The following is a 13,113-nucleotide window of genomic DNA, read 5'->3' on the forward strand; positions in this document are numbered from 1 at the left end:
TCATTATATCGCAGATACAGTGTTTCCCTGAAAATAAGACCTAGCCAGACAATCAGCTCTAATGCGTCTTTTGGAACAAAAATTAATATAAGACTCGGTCTTATACTATATAAGACCGAGATAAGACTGAGTCTTATAGTAAAATAAGACCAGGTACTGTATTGTATTGTATTATATTATATTGTATTATGTTATATTACTATATTATATTATATTGTATTAAAGACCTGGTCTTATAGTAAAATAAGACTGGATCTTATATTAATTTTTGCTCCAAAAGACGCATTAGAGCTGATTGTCTGGCTAGGTCTTATTTTTGGGGAAACACAGTATTTACCACTCTGAGCCCTTACTCTCAGTGGCCTTAATAAAAAGCCAACACACAATTATTGAGCACCTGTTGTATGCAAAGTACCAGGCAGGGAATTGATGGGATATTTGTTCACCAAATGAGCAAATTCAGTTTCATTCTTACTAAGATTTATTGATGGGGCTTCTTTCTTCGAGGAGTAAATAAGACATATCATATACACTTGAAAATCTAGCCCATCCGAGCAAGCAGTATGTTGCAATGCCTGAAGCATGAAAGAACACTAGAGAAACAGAGACCAGAGCAGTCCAGACTGGGTGGTCAGGGGAGACTTCTCAGGGGAGGTGGTCCCTGAAGGCATACACAATATGGAGCAGACCTACAGAGTGTTCTTACAGAGGGAAAAGGAACTGGAACTTTCCTTTGTTGAGTCCTAGAAAGCAAATGCAGCCCTGCTATGCACCTGGTCTTTTCTCTTAACTCTCAATGGTGATAAGTTTGAGTCCCAGTTCGGCTTGCTTATGACCCAAGACAGGTCCTTTAACCTCTTGGAGACTGAGATTCTCATTAATAAAAGAGGATAAAGATAGCCAGTCCCGACAGCTTCACAGGATCAGTATGGAAATGAGATAAAAAGTGAAAGTTCTTTTTAACTACAAAGTATAATTAGTGTCATTATTAGTGTTGTTACTGGTTTATAGTATGTCTTTCATTATTTCATCACCTCCCGAGGAGTGATCTTACTATCAAAATTTTGAACTAAAAAGGATCATACTGAAAATGCCTTAGAAATAATCACAAGAGCTAACATTTACCGACTGCTTACTATGTGCCAGGCATAGTTTCTAAGTGTTTTACATGTTTAAGTTGCATAGTCCTCACATGAAGTACATTTTACAGATGGGGAAACTGAGTCCTAGAGAGGTTAATAATTGCTCAAGGCTATACAGCTAGGAAGTGGTGGAGGCAGGATTTGAACCTAGGGAAAGTTGACTCGACATTCTGCTGTGTTGCCTTCATGCAGCTCAAGCAGGTTTGGATTCCTCTTTTCCATGGGGAGGGAAGAAGGGACAGATGGAGTTCTCTGAGCTTCTCTCTGCTGTGGTCACCAGCCTTTCCGCACCTCCCCTCCACATTCTCTCCCTACTGAAAAGCAGGGTTGGGGCCTGTTGGTGGGCCCTGTGGGTGGCCCAGGGCCTCTCTTCCCCAGCCTCCTGCTGTGGCAGATGCTGGCAGAGCTCCACCCACATCATGGGGCCTGACCATTCCCCTGCCCTCTGGCACCTTCCAGCTGCCTGTGTCTCTCTTTGCCCAGGGGCTTTCTGTACCCACACCGCACTCATGGCAAACTGGAGTGCAGAGAAGTAATGCCTCTCAGAAGCAGCCCTCACCCAGTGACTAATGGGGGTTGATATATAACTACACCAGCTCCTTTGCCCCTGCGGTTGGATAACTGAGACGTGGTCTACAGCTTACAGAGTTCTCTGGGGTTAAGCGCCAGTAACGCACTTGTGTAGTAGTTGGCTGGACCAGGAGCCCTTCACTGGCTCTCTTACCTCCCCTGTTTCACTTCCTACTCCCCGAACAGTATTTCCCATCCCTGCAAACAAACCAGTTTCATTCAAATCTTTGTCTCCAGGTCTTCTATGGCACCACCTGTTAAGGGTTGAATTGTGTCCCCCCAAAGATATGTAGAAGTCCTAACCTCCATTACCTCAGAATGTGACCTTATCTGGAAATGGGGTCCTTGTAGATGTAATTAGTCAAGTTCAGATGAGGTCATTAGGGTGGGCCCATAATCCAATGCGACATGTATTCTTCTAAGGGGGGGAAGATGAGGTGATAGAGACACTGGAAGGGAGAACACTGCGGAGGACAGAGGCAGAGGTAGGTTAGAGGAGTGCTGGGAGCTGCGAGCCGAGAACCTGAGAGGACTGGCGCCGGCTACCACCAGAAGCTGGGAAGAGACACAGGGAGAGGCTACCCGCGTCTCAGAGGGAGCACGGCCCTGCTGACCTTGGATTTTGCGCTTCTGGTCCAGAGCTCTGAGACAATCAATTTCTGTTGTTTTAAACCAGCAATCCTAGGAAATGTATACACCTTCCAGCTGAGGCCTCGATTCTTCCTTACCTTGCTCCTTCTCAGGGAGCCCAGCAGGCACCGGCCCCTGTGAGTGGCTCCATCCATTCTTACTGGAGCTGCCTTGGAAATCCTTTGCTCAGCAACCCTTCTGCCCCCTCTGCACTTAGACAAGGCTCACCTGACTCTGCCTTCCCGAGACACTGCCAACTCAGAGTCAATGATACAGACTTGGGTACTGCTGCATATGGAGTATTCCTTTAGGGAAGCCTGGGTAATTAAGGAGATTTAAGCGGGTCCTGGGGTGCTTTGGGGGCTTCTGATTTCATGACTACCTGCTGCAGGAGAGATTCGAGGAGATTAGGGTGATTTAGTAGCTGCTTTCAAGTTTGCAACAGGTGTGGCGTGGAGGGAGCGACTGGCTGCTCTTCATCTCCACCGACCCAGAGTGAGGGGGACATTAGCTGTGAACCTCTAGGAAGGGGGTTTAGGCTGATCTCTGAACTTTGTGATTGCAGCCGTTACTAAGCTGCTAGAATTGCTTTGGAAGTCTGGGAAATGTTCCTAGACATGGTTGAGGGCTGGATAATTTCCATCTATGTACAAAGGCTTTTATGGAACCATTCTGGAGGGAGAAGAGTGGTCTGCACGCTCTGAGAGAGGCAGATAAAAAGTAGTTTCTCTGTTCTCTTTGTGACGGCCATGGCCTTTTCCCTTCGCCTTTGGAACACACCCCACCATTTTCCCTTTTATGGCTCTACTGTCTGTTGGTCTAAAAACTCTTTGAGACAGAGAGCTGTGTCCAGCCCTGAGCCCAAGGTGTCCCTGGACTTCATCCACATGTGAGACAGCAGAGCCCATCACAGGGCTTCCATTTTATTTTGAAATGAAAATATAGCACTTCTGTTTTTTTGTCTCCCATTCCCTTTGGAAAACCCACAGATGCTGTGCAAAGATTGCAGGCCAAGCCAAGCCAAGGAGTAAGAGAAAGGAGACGGAATTCACAACAGGGGAGTGGGGTTAAGGAGGGGCTCTGCCCGCTCCCTTATTTTCAGGGTTCCTTTATCTCCCTACACTAAGGGACTGGGGGTTTTCACAGCCATTAATTTTCAGCCATTTCCTGCTTGCCAGAGTTGAATGTAAAAGGAGGGATCAGGCTCTTGAGACAAAATACAATAGGCAGGGCTAGATTTGCAAGTCCTGCAGGATATGAGAAGGTTCTGGCCTGGATCATTTTATTTTTAAAAATAGATTTATTGAACTATTGACATATGTAAACTGTACATATTTAAAGTATACAATTTGATGTTTTGATATATATATTTGTATATATGTGTGTGTGTGTTTGTATGTATATTATGTATATAGCTCCATGAAACTATTACCTTAATTAAGATTGCAGACATCTTTTGTTTTAATTTTTTAATTCAAATTTTTATTTGTTTACATTTAGGTACTTGTTTTTTGTATTATAAACGAATTTTAGCATTTTTTTTTAACATATTATGATACAAGAAATTTTATGTAACAAATAATTACAAAACACAAGAACAGATGCAAGGTACAAGGAATTTTATGTACTGGTAACAAATTTACGATATTTACACATCATAGAAGACCAAAAACTCTTTGTTGTTGCAAGTTTGTCGTAAGTTCAACAAAACCGATTATCATATTCCAGGATATTATTTTGCATATGGATATCGTTATTGATGTCTAGAATTACACTTTTTAACTCATAAGCATAAATAAAAAAATTAAAAACATTTATATACATACAAAATTAGTACTACCCATATATAAAGTGCATCCTTATTTTTCCCTCACAAATTTGGGCAAAACAGTGCGTACTATACATGGCAAAATATGGTACTTTGAGATTCATCCATTTGTTGATTGGATCCATCGTTCCTTCCTTTTAACTCGGAGTGGCATTCCATCGTTATATACCACAGTTTGTTTATCCATTCTCCTGTTGATGAACATTTGTGTTGTTTTGGCTACTACACCTAAAGCTTCTATGAACATTCGTGTAAAAATCTTCGTACAGACATTTGCTTTGATTCTCTTGGGTAAATACTTAACAGTGGGATGGCTGGAGCATATGGTAGAAGTTTGTTTGACTTTTTAAAGAAACTACCAAATGTTTTCCAAAGGGGTTATACCATTGTACATTCCCATCGGAAGTGTATGAGAGTGCCATCCCATTGTTCCACAGCCTTGCCAAGACTTGGTATGGTCAGTCTTTTTCACTTTAGCAATTCCAGTAAGTGTGTAGTGGTATTTCATTATGGTTTCAATTGCATTGCCCTGGGACTAATGATGTTGAACATTTTCGTGTAGTTATTTGATATCCATATATCTTACTTGATCAAGTGCCTGTTCAAATGTTTTGCCCATTTTAGAAATTGAGTTATTCTCTTATTAATGGGTTTTGAGAGTTCTTTATGTAATCTGGATCAAAATACTCTCTCAGATATATGCTTGGTAAATATTTTTTCCCAGTAAGTGGCTTAAATGGTATCTTTCGAAGAGCAGAAATTTTAAATTTTGATAAAGTCCAAATTATCAGGGTCACAAAGATGCTTTCTTCTTAAAGTTTTGTATTTTTAGATCTTACATTGAGGTCTATGATCTGTTTTGAGTCAACTTTTGTACATGGCCTAAGGTACGAATTGAAATTCTTTTTGCAAATGGATATCCAATTATTCTAGAACCATTTGCTGAAAAGATTATCCTTTTTTTCCTGCTAGATTGCCTTTGCATCTTTGTCAAAAATCAATTATAGATACAGATCTATTTTTGGATTCTCTATTCTGTTCTATATATCTATTTTCCTGACTTTGTTAATCCCACACTGTTTTGATTACTATAGATTTATAAGTCTTGAAATCAGGTAGTGTTAGTCTTCCTATTTTGTTCTTCTTCTTTGAAATTGTTTTGGCTATTCTGTATTTCCATGTGAATTTTAGATCAGCTTATCAAGTTCTACAAAAAAAGCCTGTTAGCCTTTTGACTGGGATTGAGATAAATCTATCTGTACATGAATTTAGAAAAAAATAGTATCTTAATAGTATTGAGTCTTGTAATTCATGAAGATGCATATATCTCCGTTTATTTCAGTCCTCTTTAATTTCTCGTGTCAATATTTTGTAGCTTTCAATGTACAGGTATTACACATTTTTGTCAGATATATCCCTAAGTATTTTTCATTTTTGATGCTATTGTAAGTGATATTTTCATCTCATCTTCAACTTTTTGTTGCTCGTATACAGAAATACAATGAGTTTTTATGTAGAGAACTTGTATCTTTTAACCTTGTCAAAGTCACAGATTAGTTATAGTAGCTTTTTGTCAACTTCATCAAATTTTCTACATAGACAATAATGTCTGGGAATTAAGACAATTTACTTCTTTCTTCCCAATCTGGATGCTTTTTTCCCCCTTGCTTCATTAAACTGGCTAGAATCTCCAACACAATGTTGAATAGAAGTGGTAAGAGCAGATATTACTATCGTTTTCTTGATCATAGGGGAAAGCATTTGGTTTTTCATGATTAAGTATGATTTAGCATTGGTTTTTTGGTAGATGCCCTTTTTCAGGTTGGGCAAATCTGGTTTTCTGAGAGTTTTCATCTGCAGTGAATTTGGGTTTTGTCGAATGCTTTTTCTACATCTACTGAGATGATCATAAGGTTTGTCTTTTTACAGTTGTTAATATGGTGAATTACATTGTAGATTTTCAAATGTTAAACCATTCTTGCATTCCTAGGATAAAATCTCACTTGGTCAGGATGTATTATTTGTTTTATATATGATGTTGGTTTGAATCTGCCAAATATTCTAAAGACTTTTTGCATCTATGTTCATGAGGGATATTGGCCTGTATTTTTCTTTTCTTGTAATGTCTTTTCCAGTTTTGGTATCAGGGTAGTCCTGGCCTTATAGAATATGTTAGGAACTATTTCATCTCCTTCAATTTTCTGGAAGAGTTTGCATAGAATTGGCTTTAGTGTTACTTTAAATATTTGGTAGAATTCATCAACGTAGCCATCTGGGCCTAGAGGTGTTTTGTAGAAAGATTTTTAACTGTCCAGTCAATTTTTAAAATAGGATAGTGTTATTCATATTATCTATTTCTTCTTGAGTGAGCTTTCATATTTAATGTTTTTCAAGGAATTTGTCCACTTCATCTAAATTGTCAAGTTTATTGGCATAAAGTTGTTCATAACATTCCCTTATTAGCCTGTCAATGTCTACAGAATTTGTTATGGTGTCACCTCTCAAATTCCTGATATTGTATTTTGTGTCTTCTCTCTTTATTCATCTTCTTACAGAAGTAGTTTTTAGTTTCTGAAATTGTCTCTGTTCTTTCTCTCTGTTGTTTTCTATTTCATTGATTTCTGCTCTGTTCCTTATTATTTATTTCCTAATTTTGGATTTAACTTGCTCTTCTTTTTCTAGTTTAAGGTAGAAGCTGAGGTCATAGATTGGAGACCTTTCTTTTATTCTAATATATGTGTTCAATTCTATATGTGTTTTTCCTGAGTACTACTTTAGCAATATCCAACGACATTTGATATATTGTGCTTTCATTTTCATTTAGTTCAAAGTAGTTTTTAATTTCCTTTTTCATTTCTTCTTTGACCCATGGGTTATTCAGAAATGAGGTTCACAGTTTCCACATATTCGAGGATTTTCCAGTGGTCTTTCTGTTATTGGTTCTAATTAATTCCACTGGAGTCAGAGTACATACTTTTTATTACTTGAATACTTTTAAATTTATTGAAACTTGTTTCATGGACCAAAATATGGACTATCTTGGTAAATATTTCATGTGCACTTGAAAAAAACAACATATTCAGCTTTTGTTGAGTGAAGTGTTCTGTAAGTGTCAGTTACATCAATATAGCTGACAGTGTTGTTCAAGTCTTCCGTATCCTTAACTGATTTCTGTCTACTGGTTTTATTAATTATTGGTGGAATTCGAATATGATTGTGGATTTGTCTCCTTCTCCTTGGAGTTCAATCAATCAGTTTTTGCTTCATCATTTTAAAAACCAGTTATTAGATGCATAGGTATTTAGGACTATATATCCTTTTGATGAATTGACTTCTTTATCAGTATGAAACGACTTTATCTTCATTAATATTCCTTTGTCTATAATCTACTTTGTCTGATATTAATATGTAGCTGTCTCTTGACTAGTGTTAATGTGGTATATAATTTTCGGAGCTTTTACTTTTTCGGAACGATTTGTGTGTGTCTTTATGTTTAAAGTACATGTCTTGTAGGCAGCATATAGTTGGGTTTCCTCAACTGAGGGAGTTTGCCAGGTTCTGCCTGGATTTCCCCTTCCTGTGCCATGACCTAAAAACTCTTTAGGCAATAATGGGGCCCATTTTATTGGTTTCCCAATCTCTCAAGAACAGGGCTTGGCCTTGGGTAAGGTTAGGGTGGCCCCTACAGTGCAAAACTTAGAAAGTAATCACTGTCAGATACACAGCTTCGAGAGTGGATTCCTCTTTAAATTTTTTACCTCCCTCTTAAGAAGACATCACTTATAGAGCTGTTCAAATACAGGGTTAGCACGTGAGAGTCAATACCTCTTTTGGTTTTGCTCTGTAGGAGCTTCACTCAGCCCACCCTAGTCTCAGCCCTGTCCTTCATTGCCTGATTCCCAGTGTCTTGAAAACCATTTAAAAATGTATTTTGTCTGGATTTTTTTATTGTTTCAACTGTGAGGGAATCTAGTCTCTATTACTCCATCTTTTCTGGAGACAGAAATCTGGACTCATTCTTTGTGAGATTTTAAAAAATCCTGGATATAGAGCTACCCAACTGGATTACAAATATTTTCAGGCCTTCCTAAAAGAATTTAGCAAAAGATTGCTTTTCCTTCATTCAGGAAACAATCAGTGAGCACCTGCTCTATGCCATATTCAAGGCTAGGAGGTGGGGTTAAAATCAAACAAGACAAGGTGCCTGTCTACCATTGCTCATGGTTGCCTTCTTTAGTACCATTAGATGGGCTCCTTCATACCCTGCATCACCTGTGGCCTGGGCCAGGGAAGGCAGAGAGCCAGAGAAAGTCCGACCTAGAACTGAGAGATCATCTCTACTAATTCCCATGCCCGGGGTGGTTCAGGGGCTCATTCAGTCACACGGCTTGTCAGTAGTGTTTGATTGCTTTATAGTCTGTTTCAAAGGATATGGAGGAGGGAGTCAACCCAAAATGCCTTTCTTCATTGCCAGCCATCATGACTAAAATCCCACCATTAGAGACTTATTCATTAAGGGCAGGGACCATATTTTATTCATATTTACATTTCTCAGTGTTAGCTCAGAAGCTGCTACGTAGTAATCAATATTGTATGAGAATGACTGAATGAGTGAATGAATGAATGAGTGAATGAAATATGAATGTTAAAATGATGAGCATACCTCTGGGAGGTGACTTAGGTTATTATCAGTTGGGGATGAGTGGAGACTGAAGAGCAAGCCCACAGCTGGGACCCATGAGAGGAAGGCAACGTGTCATGAGGTCTCTGACTCTACTAGCCCTTGTTCCGAGTTACTTAACCTCTCCAAACTCAGATTCCTCATATGTGTGACAGGAATCCTAATGGTACTTACCTTATGGAAGGATGCCAGGTTTCAAAAGAATGAAGTATGTTAGGGACCTGGCAAGAGAAAACCCTCAAGGAGTGACAGGTGTTATTAGCCTAGTGTCCTGGCAACAGCAGGTGGGAATGAGGTAGAGTCTACAAGATGGCAGAGACCTTGCAGAGAACAGGAAGACAGCAGGCTGTTCTGCTCATGCTGTGCCTTTATAGGAGCTCAGACGTCACCACCGTCATTATCCCGAAGCCCAGCATTGCTCGTAGGTGTGCCAGGCAGTCCACATAAACCAGGCAGACACTGCCCTGCTCTCTCAGCACTTCCATCCGAGGTGGCTCCCTCTGGGGAAGACAGAATAAAAATATTCAATCTGTCTATGATCAGGTGACGGCCAGTTCACACCATGTAGGAATGAAGACAAAGACCATTTCCCAAGTGAGGAGCTGGTGAGAGGAGTCAGAGTGGGAGTCCCTTGTCCAGCCGGGTGGTGTGAGCGGGTGCAGCGTGCCCGCCTGTCTCACGCTGTTACAGGAGCTCCTTCCTGAGGCTGGAGGCACCCTGCCAGCCATGGGCCCTCAGTTCTTGACACATCTGGTAGGTGGGATGAAATAATGAATGACGCTGTAGTCACGGTGTAGCTGAGCCAGAGGCCCAGGCTGTAATAATAGTCAGAGAAACCCACCTGGTGATTCAGTGATTTTCTACCTTTTCTCTGAACATGGACACAAGAGATAGGATTTAGGACTTCACTTTCTCCAGTTTCCAGGGCATTACAGTGTATATCTATATGTTTAAATTCAAATGTTAGGGGGAGGGGGGAGGTAGTTGAGGGTAAAGGGGATCAAATATATGGTGATGGAAGGAGAACTGACTCTGGGTGGTGAACACACAATGGGATTTATAGCTGATGTAATACAGAATTGTACACCTGAAAAATAAAATTCAAATATTGTCATATATTTAAAATTTGGGCCTAGTCTACTTCCAAAAAGTCTTCAGATAGAAAAATCCGAGGATATTGACAGTTTATTAATCCAATTTTTCATTAATAACATTTTGTTATTTTTTGATATGTCAGTCTTACAGACTGTCAGAGCTAGAAGGGGCCTTAAAGACAAACAGGTCTAGTCTTCTCATTATACAGATGAGGAAACTGAGGCCCAGGCAGGTCACTTGTTCAAGGTCTCTTAGGCTGCAGTGGAGTCCAGACCAGAAGCCAGGTTCTGCATGCCTTCTCCCATGACATCACATTGCAGTGAACCTTCTGGAAAAAGTCCTTGAGAACCTGATCAAGGCATATAACTTGTGATTCCATGTTGGCTGAAGACAGCCTTGGGTGTCACCAAACCAGGCCCAGGAAATGCAGTCCAACAGGAAGTTCCTTGAGGATAGGATGCCCTTTCTCATTCATCCATCACGGCCCCTGCACAGGTCTGAGGAATGGGCTGAAAGCTCACCAAGAACTAGTTGATTGAGAGTGATTAGGAGAGTGCTTCTGAGTGGGGGGACTCCTCCACCCTTGGCAATGCTGAGGACTCAGGACAGTGTGCGATTAATATCAAATACAAATTAGATGACTTTGCATTTAAATTTCAGTTTTTGTACTAACTTGCTGTGTGACCTTGGTCAAGTCACTCACCTTCTCTGAGCCTCAATAAAATGGAGATGATAATATCTATTTCAGAGATGAGAGAAATAAATGACAAATTGTATGTAGAGACCTTGGCCTGGTGTCTGCTTAGAAGTAAACACTCAATAAATGGTAGCTGGTCTATCAGGATATCTTTTGTTGTTTGTTTAAATTGGGAGAAATTATGTTCAGGCTTCCTCTGCCCACTTCCTTTCAATCTGAAAATGTCTGTTTTCTTTTCACCCTTCTCTTTTCTCTTTGATGAGCTGACTGATCTATTAGCGATCGTGGCACACTTTCCCTTGTCCTGAGCTTCTGCTAATTAGGAGGTGGTTGCTAAGAGATGCTGGGGCACACTGCTGAGTGGTTCTGGGCCTTCCTCTCGTCTGCTGTCATTCTTTTTCAGGCTCACTCCATCCCCACCACACCGACCTCGCTCTCATCTTCCATTCTCAGGTTCTGAAAAGACTTGAAGAAACTGACAAACCTCGATGGCCACCCCTGACCAGAGCGTGGTCTCTAGAGCCCAGAAACCTGCGCAGGGACCAAAGGGGTGTGGGGCCCGCCTGGGTCCCCTAGACACCCTGGAGAGTAAGGAGACCCAGGAGCTTGTGCCGGCAGAGCTGGACATGCTGAGGAAGGCACAGGAATTCTTCCAGACCTGCGATGTGGAGGGCAAGGGCTTCATCGCCAGGCGGGACATGCAGGTACGAGGGGCGCCAGCTGGGCCTGCCCACCCGGAATGCCGAACGGCCTGGGTCTCCCTGTCTCAGGTTAGGACTTGCCCCATTGGAGGTGGTGTGTCTTTAACAGAAAAGATGCCATCAAGTCTGCCCTGGAAGGAGGTGTCAGTCCAAATTCTACTGGGAGCCAGATCTCCTGGGTCCCTTCTTTTTCTGGCCTTTACTTGCTATCATACTTGGGGAGGGGGGAGGGATGTATTTCCCCTCTCTGACTCGGAAACTCCCCAGGGTTGTGGAAAAGGGTGATAGCGACAGAAGGGTCTTAAGTGTGACATGGTGAAGAACCTCCTGAAACAAAGGCGGAAAAGCACTGATTTGTCACTTCACAGCAGAGCTCTGAGCTGTGCTGAGGTCCTTCCTGCAAGGTGCTGTGTGTGCCTGAGGGACAGGTACAGCGTCAGGTGCCACAACCCAGGAGGAGGCATCTTATCTCTGTCACCCTCAAACCCACCCACACCTAACCCTCTCGTAACCATTCCCAGAGAGAGACATTGCATGTCCTCAGTGCGTATCATTGCACGAGTGTGGGACTCAGCAAACTTTGTCTGTGAAGGGCCAGAGAATAAGTATTTTAGGCTGTATGGGCTATGAGTTCTCTACCATGACTACTTAATTCTGTGCTGTAGCACGAGCAGCCATAGGCAATATGTAAATAAATGAGCATGGCTCTGTTCCAATAAAACTTTATTCATGGACACTGAAATTAGAATTTTATGTAATTTTCATGTGTTACCAAATACTATTCTTCTTTTGATATTTCTTTCAACCATTTAAAAACGCGAAGGCCATTGTTAGCTCACTGGAACAGGCTTCGGTCTAACTTAGAGGCCAGGGCATGGTTTGCCCACCTCTGGTCTGGTGCCTTTCCACCATTAGTGTCAACAGGTTCTTCTCAGCGTCTCACTTACGTTTCTTGTGCTGAGTCATGATTTCACCCTGATTTGAATAAATAACACGCAGCCTCCACTAGAGCTCTATGAAAACAACTCCTTTTCCCCCAATAGTCTCACCACTCACTCTGTCAAGAGCATTTTGGAGGGATACGTAGCTGTGCTATTAGGAGAAAGACCTACAATGGCCCGGTGTTCTTTTGTTAAGTCTAGTTTTTCAGAATACACTAAAGGTGGGCAGTGAAATGTAGACGTCACTGGTATCAGTCTCATCTCTGCTTGCACGTGTATGCCATGAGGTGTGGAGGCGAAGAATGAGCCTGTGAACTGGATGAAGAAAGTGTGGGCCTTCTGTCCCTGGCCCCACGGGCTTCCCCAGAGCCCTTCCACCACCGAGCAGTTGCATGAATTGAGGGGAAGACCTGGGAAACAGAGCCCGCTAAGCCCACCAGTGAGCTCAGGCCATGCCTGTTTTTAGTAATTGACCCCCCAATAAATTTTGGTCACTGAACTCATTGCCAAAGTCGCACTTCACATGGAAGGCCAGATTCAGTGTGTTTTGAGAAACCATCGACAGACCCCTGTCTGTGAACTTCGTAATTGCCATGTGCAGGTCGGTGGTAGTGGTGGTTGGTGGTGGTAGTTTCAATGGCAAACTTTTGCTTATCCCCTTGAAAGAAAGAAAAGGGAATTCACATTTGTTGAGGGTCAGTCTGTATCACGTGCACGATGCACCTTGCTGTGTAGATCCCAGTTCACCTTCACTGAAGCCCACTTGGAAGGAGGGACAGGCATGGGAGTCTAAACTGTCCGGTGTACATTGTTAAAGAAATCATTGTA

At 41.7% G+C, this 13,113-nt stretch overlaps 1 protein-coding gene across 3 annotated transcripts in view; it reads left to right on the forward strand.

The window, feature by feature from the left end:
- Window positions 1-13,113, forward strand: part of CRACR2A (calcium release activated channel regulator 2A) — a 133,082-nt gene that overhangs the window by 44,566 nt on the left and 75,403 nt on the right. For all 3 annotated transcript variants that reach the window (XR_012493823.2, XM_019756945.3, XM_019756948.3), the window contains exon 2: window positions 11,097-11,347. Coding sequence is in view for 2 of the 3 variants with exons in the window: in XM_019756945.3 (XP_019612504.2) it covers window positions 11,132-11,347 (216 nt within the window). In the remaining variant the exon portion in view is untranslated. The remainder of the gene's footprint in view (window positions 1-11,096; window positions 11,348-13,113) is intronic.

Source organism: Rhinolophus sinicus, chromosome 1 (assembly GCF_057876585.1).
Source record: "Rhinolophus sinicus isolate RSI-liver-muscle chromosome 1, RSI-T2T, whole genome shotgun sequence".
Taxonomy (NCBI): Eukaryota; Metazoa; Chordata; class Mammalia; order Chiroptera; family Rhinolophidae; genus Rhinolophus; species Rhinolophus sinicus.